The sequence below is a fragment of the Rhincodon typus genome, chromosome 33 (genome assembly GCF_021869965.1).
Source record: "Rhincodon typus isolate 14 chromosome 33, sRhiTyp1.1, whole genome shotgun sequence".
Lineage (NCBI taxonomy): Eukaryota > Metazoa > Chordata > Chondrichthyes > Orectolobiformes > Rhincodontidae > Rhincodon > Rhincodon typus.
This window is the reverse complement of record NC_063364.1, coordinates 29,389,188-29,408,044: the sequence shown is the minus strand read 5'-3', so window position 1 is coordinate 29,408,044 and position 18,857 is coordinate 29,389,188. Positions and strand designations below refer to the sequence as shown.

Sequence of the window (18,857 nt, the reverse complement as noted above, 5' to 3'; positions counted from 1 at the left end):
AAACACACATTACCTGAGACATGGGTGAACGTACCAGGCCATGAATACACATTGACAAAGAGGGTCAGGAAACTGATATACCAGCAGGCCTTGTAAATTTTGGGCCCTTCTTATGTCTGTTCCCAACCTTGTAGGATTGTGTTAATTTTTTCAGCGTAACATGAAGCTGCTTTCAATATCAGCTTTTGTAACTTGGCGTCATACTCAGTTTTATCATGTTCCTATGAATTGTCTTGGGATATTTCTTTCAGTTAGACATGCTATAAATTGTTCTTAACTGTCCTGTCCTTATACATAATAGACTAATTGACCTCAGGATCGAGAGAATCCATAGAATCCGTACAGTGTGGAAACAGGCCATTCAGGCTAACAAGTCCACAATGACCCTCTGAAAAGCATCTCACCTAGACTCACTCAGAGATAGTAAGAACTGCCGATGCTGGAGTCTGAGATAACATGGTGTGGAGCTGGAGGAACACAGAAAGCCAGGAGCAGGAAAACTGACGTTTCGGGTCGGGACCCTTCTTCAGAAAAAAACTTCACCTAGACTCATCCCGCCTACCGTATCCCTGTAACCCTGCATTTCCGATTGCTAATCCACCTAACCTCCAGATCCCTGGCCACTCTGGGCAATTTAGCATGGCCAACCACCTAATCTGGACTGTGGGAAAAAAATCCATACAGACACGGGGAGAACGTGCAAACTCCACAAAGACAGTCGTTCGAGTGGATTCAAACCCCAGTTCCTTGCGCTGTGAGGCAGCAGAGCTAGCCACTGAGAGAAGTCCCCTATAACAAGATAACTACATACAAATTTGTGGTCCGTTACCACGAGGAGATGCTATTGAAGTTTGGGTGGATGAAGCAGAAACTTACTGAATTTCTTTATATTCAGCAACGTACTGGTTGCATGTTATATTGGCTTCACAATTCTTCCTTCTGTAACTTGTACGCTTTAAAATACAAACTTGGCTTTACCATTGAAGTCTGATAAGAATAAAGAGTAAAATGCTGAAAAATGTTGTATTTGCCAAGTCTGTTTTATTCATATTTGAAACTGTCTTTATCTGCAAACTCAAAAGTTATAATAAATCAGTGATGTAGGATTCCATTTTTAAAAAAAAACTCTACCTTGTCTTTTACGAGGTTTGCCAACCCTGCCTGGCCCACCCCCAGAATCAGTCTATGGGATTCGGAATGCCCATTTTCAATCCTTTTATAACTAATAAGATCAATAACAAAAGGTACTTTTTTTTCCATTTAATGTTATTGTGATTTTACTTCTGGAGTGCTTGGGTAGGGACCAGGGGGTGAATTATCAATTATTCCTGGGGGAGGTTAGCTTCTGGGCTCCTCCCCATCTGCAGCAGGCAGGAAAGACGTCCGCCGGCTCTGGGATGTGTTTTCGAACACGGGTCCGGCGATCTCCACCTCCCATCATTTTTGTTCCGGATTGTAATGCAAAAGCCTCTGTTACTATTATTCCTTTATTTACAAACCGAAGGAGGGAGAAAAACCAACAAAAACACACAAGTAAAAAGAAAGTGGAACTGTCACGATGAAGTAAGGGCCACGGTATCAAATTAACAGCGGCGGATAACTGCTGGGAAAAGAAAACAAAATAGAGAGACATTTGAAGCATCTTGAGAAGGGAGAACAAAATACACGTTATTGGTCGAAGCTAATAGGCCAGCCGGCGCGCAAACGCAGGCTGTCGGTGCAGGAGGAAGTGCAGGAGAGACACATACGAGAGATTGAGGCCTTACCTGGAGTCGAAGCTGTTAGTCCGTGATCGAGGCGAGCGTTGGCCATTGGTCCAGGCTCGCGGGCAGCCGTTGGCTGTTGGTCCGGGCTCGCGGTCAGTCGCGAGGTAGAGAATGAGGCCCCGCGCGAGCGATGCTCGTGCCCCGTGAGATGGAGTCCAAGGCGCAGCCGCCGCCCCAGCAGCAGCTGGTCATCCGCATCAAGGTCCCGGACGGCGGCGATGTGGACTGGAGCATCCCGCTAGGCTCGCCGCTGCTCTTCAGGGATATGTTGGTAAGATTGGTGCGGTTGGCAGGCTGCTGGTTTCTGTTGTGGGCACCTCTGGGCCTACTGATTACGGAGATGGAGGCTTGACAAATCTAGTTTCCTGAATAGGATCTAACAGATTGCGGAATTTGTGGGCAGAGGATCTGACGGGCTACTGGTTTGGATGTGGACACCTGACGACCTGTTTTTTTGGGCCGTGGAGCCGGCGAGCTGCTGGTCTCCGGGACCGAGCAGCCCTCAGGCAGCTACTTTTGGGAGTGAGGACCTGACAGGCAGGGCAGTTAGTGTGTAGAAGACATGACAGGCTACGGATTTGGATACTAACTTCTGAATGACTAATTTTGGGATTGTGGCCCTGACAGGTTTATGGTTTCACGGATGAGGACTTGATCGACTGCTGTTTTTGTGGCTGAGGCCCTGATGGGTTGTTAGTTTCCGAAATGAAGATCTGATGTGTTTCTGGTTCAGTCGTGTCCACTTGGGTCATCAAGCATCTATCTACTCAGGCCCCATGTTCCAGTATTTGGTTCATAGCCTTGTATGCTAAGACACTTCAAGTAATCATCCAAATTCTACTAAAATATTGTGATCCTTCCTGTGTCTACCACCGTTTCAAACACTAAATTCTAGGTACTCCCACCTTTTGCTTTCTATGCCCTATAACATCTCTACCCCGGTTATTGATTCCTCCATTAGGGGAAAAGTTTCTTCCTGTCTATACGCTGTATAATTTTGTATTCTTCAGTCAGTTCCTCCCTTGGTCTTCTCTGCTGTAAGGAAAACAGCCCCAGCACGTCTAGTCTCTCTTCATAGCTGAATCACTCCAGTCCAGGCAACATCCTGATAAATCTCTTCCACCCTCTCTGCTTCAGTTAAATTGTACTATAGCGTGATGACCAAAACTGCACACAGTATTCCAGCCATGGCCTAACTAACATTGTATACAGCTGCATCATAATCTTCTGCTCTTGTATTTTGTGCCTTGACTAATAAAGGCAAGTGCCCCATATGATGGCTTAACTACCTTAACAAATCTACCATATTGCCTTCAAGGATCTGTGGACAAGTACACCAACGTATGTCTGATCTTCTGTACTTCCTAGGGTCCAGCAATTTAAAGCCTTTCCTTACCTTGTTTGTCCTCCCAAAATACATCACCAGACACTTTTCAGGATAAAATTCCATTGTTCTGCCCATCTGACTACCCTGTCTATATCATTTTGTGGTTTAAGGCTTTCCTCTTCACTGTTTACCACACCAATTTCTGTGCCATGTGCAAGCTTACTGATCAAATCTTAGATTCATGCCTAGACCATTAATGTACATTACAATCAGCAGGGGATCCAGCACCTCTGGAATGCCACTGGACACATACTTCCAGTCACAAAAACAGCCTTTGACTGTCACACTCTGACTCCTGCCATTAAGCCAGTTTTGGATCCAATTTGGCAAATTGCCCTGGATCACATGGGCTCTTACCTTCTTGATCAGTGGCCCAGCAAGTCATTGTCAAAAACCATCTCGAAGTCCATGTAGTGTACACTTGTTTTATCTCCTCTGTACGTCTAGTCTCAAAAAGCTAATCAAACCTGTCAGACATGATCTCCCTCTCATATGCTTGATTAATTCTTGCTTCTCCAAGTAGAGATTAATTCTGTCCTTCAGGATCTTTTCCAAAGTTTCCCTTCACTTGGTGTTGGACTCACTGGATTATAAACCCCTGGTTTATCCTTGTCACCCTTCTTGAATAATGGTATCATATTAGCTGTCCTACAATCCTCGGCACCTTTCTGGCTGACTCCCAAAACCGGCAGCAGGTTAAGTGTCAGTGTCTAGAGATTCAGATGTTTAGTGTCCAGAAAGTTCATGTCAGGGGCCCTGCAATTTTCTCCCTTACCTTCTACAGCAGCCTAGAATGTATTCTATCTGGGCTTGGGGACATTTCCAGTTTTAAGGCTGCTAATACTACTAACACCTCCACCCGCTCTTTTGTAATTTGTTTGAGTACACTAGTTCTCTTCCCTTATTTCTAAAACTATCTTGTTCTTCTCTATCATGAACATAGTTGTAAAATACTGATTTAACGACTTACCTAGATCTTCTGGCTCCATCCATAATTTGCCACCTGTGTACCTAATAGACACGATTCTTTTCCTAGTTATCCTCTTGCTCCTAATATACTTACTACATACCTTCAGATTTTCCTCCATTTTACCTGCCCTTTTTTTTATGCACCCCCATTTGCTTTCCTAATTTACTACTTCAGCAAACGCCTGCATTTTCTGTATGCCTCTAGGGTTTCTGGTATTCTGATATCTGTTTTAACCTTCCATGCTTTTCTTTATCCAATATTGTACTTTCCTAGATATCAAGAATTCTCTGGAATTCATATTTTACGTGAAGGTGGCCTGCACTTGCACTATTTCCTTTTTGAAAGACTCCAACTGGTTTGATGTAGATTTTCTCAGAAGAAACTGGTCCTAATCCACTTTGTCCATGCCCTTTCTTACATTAACAATGTCATTCCTGTAATTCAAAACATTTATTTCTGGTTTACCTTTGTCCTTTTCTGTGAATACTTTTTGTTTAGAGACATGGAGACAGTTTGATAAGTTGCTTGATGTTGACTTGATGTTTTCAGATGAAAACTTAAAATAAGGATTGTTAATACTAAATATTGGCATAGATTGGAACTTATAATGCGGAGTGGAATGAAATGCCCTTTTTTTTGGAGTTATAGTTGCTTATGGGATGTAGGTTCAAATCTGAGATTGTCCACACAATCAACAGAGCTACAGGATTTCGCACAGAATCTGCAATAAGCTGTGAAGGGAGGTGCAGATGTATGGCTGTGGTAGATGAGTAGATCAGGTTGCGTTCTAATGCTAGCCATCTTACAAAATTCGCTTTCTGTGTAAATGCATGAAAAATGGACATCTGGTGAAGAATCAGTGGGGATGCTTGCACCAGTGGATATCCCAGCAGAAATTATTGCATTCAGAATGGGAAAGCAAATAGATGTTTGTTTGTTGGAAACAGAGAATTTAAACCTCTTAAGAGCTCTTGCTGTTATTGATGTGTTGCTAATTGTCATTGTCGTGGTCTTAGTGCATCATTAAACTGCATGTTACTTATTGTTTCCCATGAGATTCAGCTACGGTATATTCCTAATTCAATTTGGTTGGTGTTACAGGAGTAGACCATTTAGCGCTTTGAGCCTTTTACAACATTAAGTGATATTATCGGTGATCTTCAAATTAACCGCTTACCTTAATTCATTCCTTTATTTAACAAAACTATTAAACTTACATTTAAAATTAATAATTGATCTAATATCATCATCAACTGTTTTCAGAAGAGAGTTCCGACTTCTATGATCCTTTGTGTGTAGAAATGTTTCCTGATTTTATTGCAGAAATTCCAGCCAATTTTTATGCCATCACTTCTAGTCCTATGCACTCCAGCAATTATTAATAGCTTCTGTCGATCTTATCTATTCCCCTTAATGTCTTGAACATGTTAATCAAATTACGGCCTCATACTAAATTCCCTCAAATTTAGAATATTCAGTTGCTACATAAAATAGTTAAGCAACATGAAAATACTGGCAGTTCTTGAGACATACTAGTCTGTCAGAAATGAACATTTACTTTAGTTTAAAGCTCCTCCAATTCTTGCGAGTTCCTGATTTTAGTTGCTTACACATTGGTGTCCATATTTTCTATAAGACCATTATATATAGGAGCAGAATTAGCCCATTTGGCCCGTTGAGTCTGTTCTACCATTCAATTAGGCTGATATGTTTTTCAACCCTTATGGCAAAGTCCAAGTGAGCAATTGTGATGGGGTATTCTCTAGTCAGGGTCACAGAGGCATTTCTGCACCCGTGAGCAACACTCCAGGGTGGTGTTTTGTCTTCCTGGTACCAGGCTCAAGGATGTCTTGGAGCAGTTGCAGGGGAGTGTGAGTAGCCAGAGGTCGTTGTACAGATTGGTACCAAGGGCATAGGTAGAAAATGGAATGAGGTCCTACAGAGTGAATATAGGGAGTTAGGCAGGAGGTTAAAAAGCAGGACCTCAAGGACAGTAATCTCTGGATTACTCCCAGTGCCACATGCTACTGAGAGTAGGAACAGGAGGATAGGGCAGATGAATGCATGATTGAGGACCTGGCATGGGGGGATGGATTCAGATATTTGGATCATTGGGATCTCTTCTGGAGCAGAAGTGACCTGTACAAAAGGTACAGGTTGCACCTAAACTGGAGGGAGACCAATATCTTGGTGGGGAGATCTGCTAAAGCTACTTGGGAGGGTTTAAACTAGTCTGGCAGTGGGGTGGGACCCTAAGCAGTAGTGAGACGAGAGAGAAGGTTGAGGCTGGTGCAGAACTTAAAGAAAGCAAGTTAAATAGACAGGGCAGGCAAGAGCACACCAGGGAATGAGGGAAGACTGATGAATTAAACTATATTTATTTCAATGCAAGATGCCTGATATGTAAGGCAGGTCAACTCAGGGAATGAATGGGAACATGAATCTGGGATATCATAGCTATTACAGAAACATTGATGAGGGAGGGACAGGACTGGCAGCTCAATGTTCCAGGACACAGATGCTGTAGGAATGGTAGAAGGGGAGGCAATAGAGGAGGGGGAATGGCATTTTTGATTGCAGAAAATATCACGGCAGTAAGTAGGATATTCCTGAAGGATCAACCAATGAATCTATATGGGTGGAACTGAGAAATAACTTGGGGATGAAGACAACAAATGCTGGAGATCATAGCAGGTCAGACAGCGTCCATGGAGAGACAGCAAGCTAATGTTTTGAGTCTAAATGACTCTTCATCAGAGTCGAAACGTTAGGTTGCTGTCTCCCCATGGATGTGATCTCCAGCATCTGCAGTTTTTGATCCTAATAAGAAGGTGGTGATCACTTTGATGAGATTGTACTATAAGCCCCCGCTAGTCACGGGAAATTGAGGAGCAAATATGTAGGGAGATTGCAAATAGCTGTGAGAATAGTAGGGTTATAATAGAAGGGGATTTTAAGCCTCCAGACATAGACTGGGATTGCCATAATGCTAAATGCTTGGATGGGGAGGAATTTAAGTGTGTTCAAGAAAACTTTCTGTATCAATATATAGATGGCCTTCCTAGAGAAAAGGCAAAACTCAACTTCCTATTGGGAAATAAGGCAGGGCAAGTGACTGAGTTGTTGGTGGGGGAGCACTTTGGGACCAGTAATCGTAATTCTGTTTGTTTTAAAATAGTTATGGAAATGAATAGGCCTCTTTCAAAAGTTAAAGTTCTGAACTGGAAAAGGCCAATTTTCACGGTATTTGATAGGAACTTTCAAAAGTTGATTGGGAGGGGATGTCTGGAAAGTGGGAGGCTTTCACAAGTGAGATAACAAGAGTTCTGGGGCAGCATGCTCCTGTTAGTGTGGAGGGCAAAGCTGGCAGGAGTTGGGAACATTGGGTGACTAGAGATATTGAGACTCTGGTCAAGAGAAAGCAGGAGGCATATGTCGGGTATAGATAGATGGGATCAAGTGAATCCCTTGAGGAGTATAACAGGTGGAGGCGTACACTTAGAGGGAAATCTTGAGGGCAAAAAGAGGATTTGGGATAGCTTTGGCTAAAGGACAATCCAGAAATTCTACTAATATATTAAGGGCAAAAGAATAAATAGAGAAAAAAATAGGGCCCCTTAAAGATCAACAAGGCCATCTGTGTGGAAGCGCAGGAGATGGGTCTATCCTAAACAAATATTTCATGTCGGTGTTTACTGTGGAGAATGACATGAAAGCTAGGAAACTTGGGGAAGTAAATAGTGATGTTTTGAGAAGAGTCCACATTACAGAAGAGGAGATGGTGAAGGTCTTAGAACACATTAAAGGTAGATAAATCCCTGGGACCTGATGAAGTGTATCCCGGACATTGTGGGAAGCCAGGGAAGAAATTGCAGGGCACCTAGCAAAAAGATATGAATCATTGGCAGTGAAGTGCTGGATGAATGGAAGTGGCTAAAGTTGTGCCATTCCTTAGGAAAGGATGCAAGTAAAAGCCAGGGAACTACACACGGGTGCGCCTAATGTCATGGTGGGTAAGTTGTTAGAGGGGAATCTGTTAGAGACAGGAAAGGCAAGGACTGTTTAGAGATAGTCAGCACAGCTTTGTGTGTGGGAAATCCTGTCTGTTGTTGTTTGTCAGGTATATAAACAATTTGGATGAAAATATAGGCAGTGCAGTTAGTTAATGTGTAGATGACATCAAACTTGGTGGTGTAGTGGACAGTGAAGAAGGTTACCTAATAGTATTACGGAATCTTGATCAACTGGACCAGTGGGCTGAGGAATGGCAGATGGAGTTTAATTCAGATAAATGTGAGGTGTTTCATTTTGGTAAGATGAACTGGGCAGGACTTAAACAGTTAATGGTAGGGCCCTAGACAGTATTGTCAAACAGAGGGACTTACGGGTGCAGTTACATAGTTCCTTGAAAGAGGTGTCACGGGTAGATAGGATAGTGAAGAAGGCGTTTGGCTCATTTGCCTTCATTGGTCAGAACATTTGAGTACAGGAGTTGAGACGTCATGTTATAGCTGTATAAGACTTTGGTAGGACCACATTTCAAGTACTGTGTACAATTCTGGTAGTCCTGCTATAGGAAGGATGTTATTAAACCGGAAAAGGGTGTAAAAAAGATTTACAAGAATGTTACTGAGACTGGAATGTTTGAGTTATAAGGAGAGGCTGGATAGGCTTGGACTTTTTTGCCCGGAACGTAGGAGTCTGAGGGGTGACCTTTATAAAGGTTTATAAAGTCATGAGGGGCATAGATAAGGTGAATAGCCAAGGTCTTTTCCCTAGAGTACAGGGATATGCACCAAACACACAGACAAGTGGGACTAGTTCAGTTCAGGATACCTGGTCAGCAAGGACTAGTTGGGCTGAAGGGTCTGTTTCTGTGCTGTATAACTCTCTGACCTTTCTCCTTGTAACCTTTGATCCTTTTAAACAGGAAGCTATCTATCTCTGTGTCTTGACCTCCACAGCCTTCTGCAGCAAAGGTTCCACAGATTCACCACCCTCTGACTGAAGAAATTCCTCCTCATCTCAGTTGTAAAGTGTTGTGCTTCACTCTTAGGCTGTGCCGTCGGGTCCTAGTCTTTCCTACTAGTGGAAACACCTTCTCTGTGTCCACTCCATCCAGCCCTCCTAGACTTCTGTAAGTTTCAATTAAATCTTTCCTCATCCTTCTAAACTCAGTCGAGTACAGACCCAGAGTCCTCAACTGCTCGTCATATGACAAGTGCTTCATCGCCAGGATCATTTTTGTGAACCTTCTGCATCCCTGCAAGGCTTTCAAAATGAATGCTAACGTTGCATTTGCGTACCTAACTACCAACTGAACCTCATGTTAACCTTAAGAGAATCCTGAACTAGGACTTCTAAGTTCCTCTGTGGTTCAGATTTCCAAAGCCTTTCCCCATTTAGTAAACAGTCTACGCCTTTACTCTTCCCACAAAAGCGCATAACCTCACACTTCCCCACATTGTTTTCCACCTGCCACTCCTTTGCCCTCTCTATTAGCCTGTCCAAGTCGTTCTGCAGCCTCCCACTTTGTCGACATTACCTGTCCCTCACCAATCTTTGTGTCATCTGTGAATGTAGCAATAATGCCCTTAGTTCCTTCATCGAGATTGTTAACATATAATGTGAATAATTATAGTTCCTGACACTGACCAGTGTGGAATTCCATTCGTCATGGCTACCATTCTGAAAAAGATCCCTTTTACCTCACTCTCTGTTTCTGCCAGTTCAGCCAATCCATGCCAGCACCTTGCCCCAACACCATGGGCTCTTACCTTATTCAGCAGCCTTCTGTGTTACACCTTGTCGAAGGCCTTCTGGAATTCCAAATAGATCATATCCCGTGGCTCTCCTTTGTCTAACTTGTTACCTCTTCAAAGAATTCCAGTAGATTTGTCAGGCATGACCACCCCTGGATGAAACAATGCATGACTCAGCTGTATTTTACCATGCACTTCCAAGTATTCTGCAATCTCATCCTTAATAATGGACTCTTAATAATAATGATTGAGGCCAGGCTCATCGGCCTATGATTTCCTGTCTTCTGCCTCTCTTCCCTTCTTAAACAGGGGTGTTACATTTGCTATTTTCCAGTTCTCTGGGACCTCTATGACTCCAGTGATTCCTGAAAGATCACCACTTGAGCCTGCACAATCTCCTTGGCTATATCCTTCAGAAACCTGGGATTTAGACAATCCAGTCAAGGTGAATTATCCACCTTCAGACCTTTCAGCTTCCCCAGCACCTTCTCCTTTGTGATGCTACAAAGAGATCTTTATACTATGAAGGCTTTAAGCTCTGGAATACAATCTCTGCACCTCTCTGTCCCTCTATCTGTCTTTCCTCCTTTAAGACATTTCTGAATTCTTTTAAGTGACCGCCTGTTATATTCTGCTTGAGAACATACATTCAAGGTGAAGTACCCTGGGATGTTTCATCAAGGTAAAGATCCTACATTAATGCAAGCTTTTTTTTATTGTTGCTTACAACATACAAGGAGCCTCTGTGGATAGTCATATATACACAATTTAATAGCAGGAGTTGATCATTCAGCCCCTCGATCATATTCCATTAATAAATTAGATCATGGTTGATCTGCACCTCAACCTCATTTCCTTCATCTTTGCTGATCTCTTCAAAATAATTATTGAGCAAAAATCTACTATCTATTTCAGTTTTGGTAACTCTAATTGATCATTAATATGCATAGTGTTTTAGATATTAGAATTTTCCACTACCCTTGTTCTGCTTGGCTGGAGTGTTTAGGACATGTGGTCATGGCCTTTGGATACAGGGTAGAAGATTTCGATCTCAAACAAGGAGAATTTTTTTCACTCAGAAGATGCAATCTTATGTAATTCTCTTCCACGAAAGGTGGTGGAGGCCAAGCCACTGAATATGTTTAAGAAACAAATAGTAAACTTCAGGACACTTAATGCATCAAAGGGGTATGGGGAAAGAGGGGAATTATGCATTGAGAGGATTGGTCCCGATCATATTAAATGGTGGAGCAGGCTCAGTTGGCCGAATGGTCTACTCTTGCTTGTACTTTTTATGTTTCTTTTTTCCTATGTTTCTTTGTGTGAAAGAGCAATTCATGACTTTACTTCCAAATAGCTGAGCTATAATTTTCACTTCAATTCCCTTGTTGCAAGCTAGGTTTATGCAACTGTTCCTCGTAATTTAACCATTTAAGCCAAAGTATCATTATGGAAAATCTGTGCTTCACCCGCTTTATGACTAGAATGTTATTCTTGGTGTGTTATCCAAAATTGAGTACATTATTGCTGATGGAGACAATCCAGGTGTCTATATAATTTCAGCATAACCTCCTCCCTTTTGTATTTCTGGCACTTTGAGATAAATGCCAATATTCCATTAGCTTTCTTGATTGTGTTTTTTGTCCACTTCTACAGGCTTTTACTGATTTGTGTGTATGGACTTTCAAATCTCATTATTCTTTGACTGTTTAGCAAATCTGATTTATCTTTAGTACAAACTGAATGACATTAAGCTTGCCCATATTGAACTCGTTTTGACGCCTTCTCACTCACTAAATCTGTTTATGTCCATTTTTAAAACTTGTTGCATTACTTACTGTTCCTCATAACTTAGTGTGAAGTATGGATGTACATCTCTATTCCTTCACCTGAATCATTAATAAATATGGCTAAAATATTGATGATCTATGGAGAGCAGCACATGTTACAGCTTTTCAATCAGAGTACTGACTGTTGTCCCGTTCTTTCTCTCCTGCCTGCCATCCAATTTTCAAATCAAGATTAAAGTTTTCCACCAATTCTGTGTACTCACATTTTTGTTGATAATATCCTATGTAGAATCTGATCAGATGTTTTCTGGGCAGGTTTTATATAAGATGCATAGACACTCCCTTATTTTCCTTATCAATGGACATCTCAAAATTCAACTCTGTAATCAGACATGATTCTTAATACAGTCACATTGGCATTCTCTAATCAGCTCATATACTAACAATTAGACTAAACCTATTGACCAGGTTTAGGATCATAACCATTTAACAATGTAATATGTTAAATTACAAATTTATACAAAAATCCTGTTTACAAAACCGTAGACGTTTATAGCACAGGAGGTGACTGTCCAAAAACCCATCACGCACATTTTAAATACCGAATCTGACTGCTCAGAGCTGATTATAATAGTGTTCTGTTTAACTAAATTAGTTACCTCACTGACAGGCATTCATTCTGTATGTAACCATTGAAATTTTTTATTGTAATATCGTACACGTACAATTTATTGCTGCTCTTAAAATGCTGTACACTGGTGGGCGTAAAGTTGCCATAAACAGTTTATGAACACGAAGAAGTAATTTGTTATTGAAACAAGTTATTCTTTGTGCTTTTATTCATTGAGTCATAAAGTCGTGCAGCAAGGAAACAGACCCTTTGGTCCAACCAATCCATGCTGAACATAATCCCAAACTAAATTAGTCCCACCTACCTGGTCCTGACCCATATCTCTCCAAACCTTTCCTATTCATGTACTAATCCAAATGTCTTTTAAACGTTGTATTGTACCCGCATCCACCACTTCCTCAGGAAGTTCATTCCATACAGAAACCACCTTCTATGTAAAAAAAATTTGCCTCATGTCTTTTTTTTTAAATCTTCCTCCACTGACCTTAAAAATGTGCCCACTAGTCTTGAAATCCTCCATCCCAGGGGAAACACAACTACCATTAACTCTATTTATGCCTCTCATTATTTTGTAAACTTCTTTCAGGTCGCCCCTCAACCTCCTACTCCAATGAAAAATGTCCCAGCCTATCCAGCCTTTCTTTTTAACTCAAACCTTCCATACCCAGCAACATCTTGGTAAGTAGCTTCTGAACCCTCTCCAGCTTGATAATATCCTTCCTATGACTAGGCGACCAGAACTGAATGCAGTATTCTAGAAGAGGCCTCACCTGTGTGAGGCCTGTGTGAAAGAGCACTTCATGACTTTACTTCCAAATAGCTGAGCTATAATTTTCACTTCAATTCCCTTGATGCAACCCCTTTGATGCATTAAGTGTCCAGAAGTTTACTATTTGTTTCTTAAATATATTCAGTGACTTGGCCTCCACAAGATTGCATCTTCTGAGTGAATGTCCTATACAGCTTCAAGATGATTTCCCAACTCCTATACTCATAGGACTGAGCAATGAAGGCAAGTGTGCCAAACGCCTTTTTATTCACCCTGACTATATGTGACACAAGCTTCAAAGAATTATGTACCTGTGCTCCTCGGACCCTCTGTTCTACAACACTATCCAAGGCTCTACCATTAATTGTATAAGCCCTACCCTTGGTTGTTGTACCAAGATGCAATACCTCGCATTTATCCAGACTGAGTTCCATCTGTCATTTTCAGCCCATTGATCCATTCGATCAAGATCCCTCCGTAATTTTAGAAAACCTTCTTCACTGTCTACTATGCCACCAATTTTGGTGTCATCCGCAAACTTACTAACCATGCCTTGTATATTGCCATATTTAAATAATTTATGTAATTGACAAACTAAAGAGGACCCAGGACCGATCCCAGTGGAACACCATTGGTCACAGGCTTCCAGTCTGAAGAGCAACCCTCCACCATTACTCTCTGTCTCCTGCTTTTAAGCCAAGTATGTATCAAATTGACAAGCTCACCCTGAATCCCATGTGACCTAACTTTACTAATTAGTCTACCATGCGGAACCTTGTCAAAGACTTTGCTAAAATACAAATGAACAATGTCTACTGCTCTGCCATCATTAATCGTTTTGGTAACTTTCTCAAAAAACTCAAACAAGTTGGTGAGATGCAATTTTCCTCGCACAAAAACCATTCTGACTATCCCTAATCAATTTTTGCCTCTCTAAGTGTCTATAAATCCTATCTTTTATGATCATCTCCAACAATTTACCCACGATTGAAATCAGACTCACCGGTCTATTGTTCCCTGGTTTCTCCATACAACCTTTCTTAAACAAAGGTACAACATTAGCCACTCTCCAGTCATCAGGCACCTCACCTGTCGCAAATATTTCTGCAAGGGTCTCGTAATTTCCTCCCTTACTTCCAACAACGTTCTGGAAACATTAGATGAGGTCCTGAAGACTTATCCACCTTTTATATTCTCTAAGACCCCCAGAACTTCCTCTTCTGTAATGTAAACTGTTTTTAAAACATCAAATTTTATTTCTGTGCGTTCTCTAGACTTCATTTCTTTCTCCACAGTAAAAACTGATGTGAAATATTCATTTAATATCTCTTCCATTTCCTGGGATTCAACATAAAGATGATCTCCTTGATCTTTAAGCGGCACTATCCTCCCTCTATATACCCTCCTGTTTTTAATGTGTTTGTATTATCCTTTATCCTTTATCCTTTACCTTATCGGCCAATGCTATCTCATATCCCTTCTTTGCCTTCCTGATTTCTCTCTTAAGAATGCCCCTACTCTCTTTATATTGATTAAGAGATTCAATTTAACCAAGTTGTCTATATCTTACAAAAAAAATCCCCTTTATTCTTGTCGAGAAGGTCAATATCTTTATTCATCCATTGTTCCTTAATTTTGCCAGCCTTACCTTCACTCTAACAGGAACAAAATGCCTTTGAAAATGTCAGATGTCCTTTTACCTGCAAACAGTCTACTCCAGTCAACTGAAAGTTTTTGTCTCATACCATTAAAATTTACCTTACTCCAGTTGAAAACTTTAACTTTTATGGAAGGATTATCTTTTTCTATAAGCATTTTGAAAAAATAGAAGTATAATGTTTTGGAGTAGATCTGTATAATTATAGAATTATAATGGGTAGACCCAAAGTGTTTCTCCCCTTTTACTTCAGTAACCTGTCCTGCCTTACTGCCCAAAAGAAGGTTTAGTTTTGTTCCTTCTCTAATAGGAGCATCCACATATTGATAAAGAAAATTTTCTTGAACACATCTGACCAATTCTTCATCATCCAAACCTTTGACTGGGACTACCATAGTGTTAATGTTTGGAAAATTAAAATCCCCCGTTATTACAACCGAATTATGCTTACACATATTTGGGATCTCCCTACGTATTTGTTTCTCAATTTTCCTCTTACAACTGGGATGCCTATAGTACAACCCATCAAAGTGATCTTTCTTATTTGTAATTTCTACCCATATATTTTCATTAGACGATTTTTCAGAAACATCTTCCCTAGGTACAGCAGTAATGTATTCCTTTGTCAAAAATGCTACCCCCCTTGCCCCTCCTTCCTGTCTCCTCTATCCTTCCTATAACATCTAAAACCCAGAACATTGAGCTGCCAGTCTTGTCTGTCTTTCAGCCAAGTTTCTGTAATAGCTATGACGTCCCATTTCCATGTTCTTAACCATGCTCTGAGTTCATCAGCCTTACCTGTAAGACCTTTTACATTGAGATAAATGCAATTTAGTTCTTCAGGGTTACTACACACTCTGACTCTGTCTTTCATTGAACCTTGTTCACACACACATTTGTGGTAGATACCAGCAGTATACAATGGAGAACTTTCTCATTGCTACTTACTAGACTAGTTAGAAAGTCAGCTTTCTACTTGTTGAGAGGAAGTTGGGAAAAGTATTCTAGGGTTTGTTAGCTGGTTGCAACAGGAGAGAGTAGTAACTATTGTAAAATATAAAATAAAAACTGAAAGAACTACAGATGCTGTGAGTCAGAAAAAAAAACAAAGTTGCTGGAAAAGCTGAGCAGGTCTGGCAGCATCTGTGAAGGAAAAAACAGTTAATGTTTTGGGTCTAGTGACCCTTCCTCAGAACTGATGTTGGCTGGGAAAATGTCAGTTTACATGCAGAAAAAAGTGAGGGCGATGGGGTAGGGAGTAAACGATAGGATAGAGCCGAAAGAGAGAGAAAAACAGTTGGACAGACGCAGAGTTGATAACGATCCGGCTCGGAGGGTGAATAGTTGTTAATGGGGACTATTAGTGACTAACAACAGGTGGTGTGTGATGACAGGCTATGTGGTAACAAGGCCTGGTGTGTGGGGTAGGGGGGCTGGGACATGGGAAAGTTTAGGCCCTAAAATTATTGAACTTGATATTGAGTCCGGAAGGCTGCAGGGTCCCCAAGTGGAAAATGAGATGTTGTTCTTCCAGCTTGTGTTGAGCTTTGCTGGAACACTGCAGCAAGCCAGAGACAGAGGTGTTGGCCAGGGAGCAGGGTGGTGCGCTGAAGTGGCAGGCAACAGGTAGTTCAGGGTCTTTTTTGTGAGCAGTATGTAGATGTTCTGCGAAGCAGTCACCCAGTCTACGCTTCGTTACCCCATTGTAGAGGAGACCACATTGTGAGCAGCGAATGCAGTAGACTAGATTCTGGGAAGTGCAGGTGAAGTGTTGCTTCACCTGGAAGGTATGTTTGGGCCCTTGGATACTGGGGAGGGAGGAGGTAAATGGGCAGGTGTTGCACCTTCGCCGGTTACGGGGGAAGGTGCCACAGGGCTGTGGGGTGGTGTTGGGGGTGAAGGAAGTGTGGACTAGAGTGTCCCGGAGGGAACGGTCTTTGCAGAAGGCGGACAAGAGAGGGGAGGAGAATATGTGTCTGGTGGTCGCATCTTCCTTATGGTGGCAGAAGTAGCATCTAATGATCTTCTGGATGTGGATGCTGGTGGGATGGTAGGTAAGGATAAGGGGAACCCTATTGCTGTTGCAGGAGGGAAGAGAAGGGGTGAGGGCAGAAGTGCGGGAGATGGGTCGGACCCGGTTGAGGTCCCTGTCGACAACGCAACTGGGGAATCCTTGGTTGAGGAAGAGGGTGGGCATTTTGGAGGCTTCCTTGTCAAAATTGGCTTCATGTGAACATATGTGACAGAGGCAGAGGAACTGAGAGAACGGGATGGAGTTTTTATGGGATATGGGGTGTGAGGGTGCATAGTTCCAGGTAGCTGTGGGTGTTAATGGGCTTGTAGTGGATATTAATGGCCAGTCTATCCCCAGAAATGGAAACAGAAATGTCAAGGAAGGAAAGGGAGGAGTCAGAGATAGACCAGGTGAAAGTGAGGGCAGCGTGGAAATTGGAGGCAAAATTGATGAAGTTTTCCAATTCCAGACGAGAGAGGGAAGTAGCACCGATGATATCATCAACGTATCGGAGGAAGAGTTGTGGGTGGGGGCCAAAATAGGACTAGAACAAGGAATGTTCCATGTACCCCATGAAGAGACAGGCATAACTAGGGCCATGCGGCTACCCATGGCCACCTGTCTTACCCAAAGAAAATGAGAGGAGTTAAAAGAGAAGTTGTTGAGGGTGAGGACGAGCTCAGTCAAGTGGAGGAGGATGGTGGTGGGTGGGGATAGTTCAGGTCTTTGCCAGAATCTAGTCTACTGCATTCGCTGCTCACAATGTGGTCTCCTCTACGTTGGGGAAACAAAGCGTAGACTGGGTGACCGCTTCGCAGAACATCTACGTACTGCTCACAAAAAGGACCCTGAACTACCTGTTGCCTGCCACGTCAACGCACCACCCTGCTCCCTGGCCAACACCTCTGTCTCTGGCTTGCTGCAGTGTTCCAGTGAACCTCATCGCAAGCTGAAAAAACAACATCTCATTTTCCGCTTGGGGACCCTGCAGCTCTCCGGACTCAATATCAAGTTCAATAATTTTAGGGCCTAAACTTTCCCATGTCCCAGCCCCCTACCCCACCACACCAGGCCTTGTTACCACATAGCCTGCCATCACACACCACCTGTTGTTAGTCACTAATAGTCCCCATTAACAACTATTCACCCTCCGAGCCTGATCGTTATCAACTCTGCGTCTGTCCAACTGTTTTTCTCTCTCTTTCGGCTCTATCCTATTGTTTACGCCATACCCCAAGCCCCTCCTTTTTTCTGCATATAAACTGACATTTTCGCAGCCACCATCAGTTCTGAGGAAGGGTCACCGGGCCTAAAATATTAACTGGTTTTTTCCTGTCAGACCTGCTGAGCTTTTCCAGCAACTTTGTTTTTGTATTATAAAATATTGTTTTTTTGCACAAAGTAATGGATCCTGGAATTGTAGACTATATGTTTGTGAGCCACAGTGGCAAAGAGCATGCTGCATTAATTTGGCAATACATGTTGGTGCAGTAATGGTTTGTTCTTGAAAGTCCGAACATTTGATTCTAATTGCCGCTCAGCTGTTATCCAATGAGTTGGCAAATGAATAGTGTAAAGAATGCCAACTTACAACAGCTGGTTGCTGATGGTGGTGGAGTCTGAGCTGTAATAGTGCAATAGTCATCATCAAGGGTTAAATAATTTTCATCATTTATTTATCATTCTTGGAAAATGAAATCCATTGTCAAAGAAAGTGAGAGCTAAAGGAACAGGTTGTCTTTAAGACCTTGGTTTGCAGTAGCCATTAAAAAGTGTTATTTTCTACCCATCCATTATTGTGTCAGTACTGCAGACTTTGATGCTGTACCTCTCTATATCAAACATTCTTGATTCTATTTTTAAAAACTAGATATTGGGATTTATTTTGCAACCACAACATTTGATAAAGTCTGACTTGAATGAAAAGACATCTACATTTTTGTAGGAAAACTGACCAATGTTCCAAACGTTTTTGTTCCGTAAGGGCCTTTGGTTGACCTGAGACCTTCATTGGCATTTTCAGAAGCTGTCAGTCTTCAATTCTAGATAACACGGTGTAGAGCTGGATGAACACAGCAGGCCAAGCAGCATCAGAGGAGCAGGAAAGCTGA

The 18,857-nt window shown here is 42.0% G+C and overlaps 1 protein-coding gene across 7 annotated transcripts in view; it reads left to right on the top strand.

Moving 5' to 3' along the window:
- The first annotated feature begins 1,388 nt into the window (after positions 1-1,388).
- The window catches only part of map2k5 (mitogen-activated protein kinase kinase 5), a 351,751-nt gene continuing 334,282 nt past the window's right edge, over positions 1,389-18,857 (top strand). For 3 of the 7 annotated variants that reach the window (XM_048615807.1, XM_048615805.1, XM_048615806.1), the window contains exon 1: positions 1,389-2,037. In XM_048615807.1, the coding sequence (XP_048471764.1) occupies positions 1,897-2,037 (141 nt within the window). In that variant the 5' untranslated portion in view covers positions 1,389-1,896. The remainder of the gene's footprint in view (positions 2,038-18,857) is intronic. The other 4 variants (XM_048615808.1, XM_048615804.1, XM_048615802.1 and 1 more) reach the window with 3 other exon arrangements.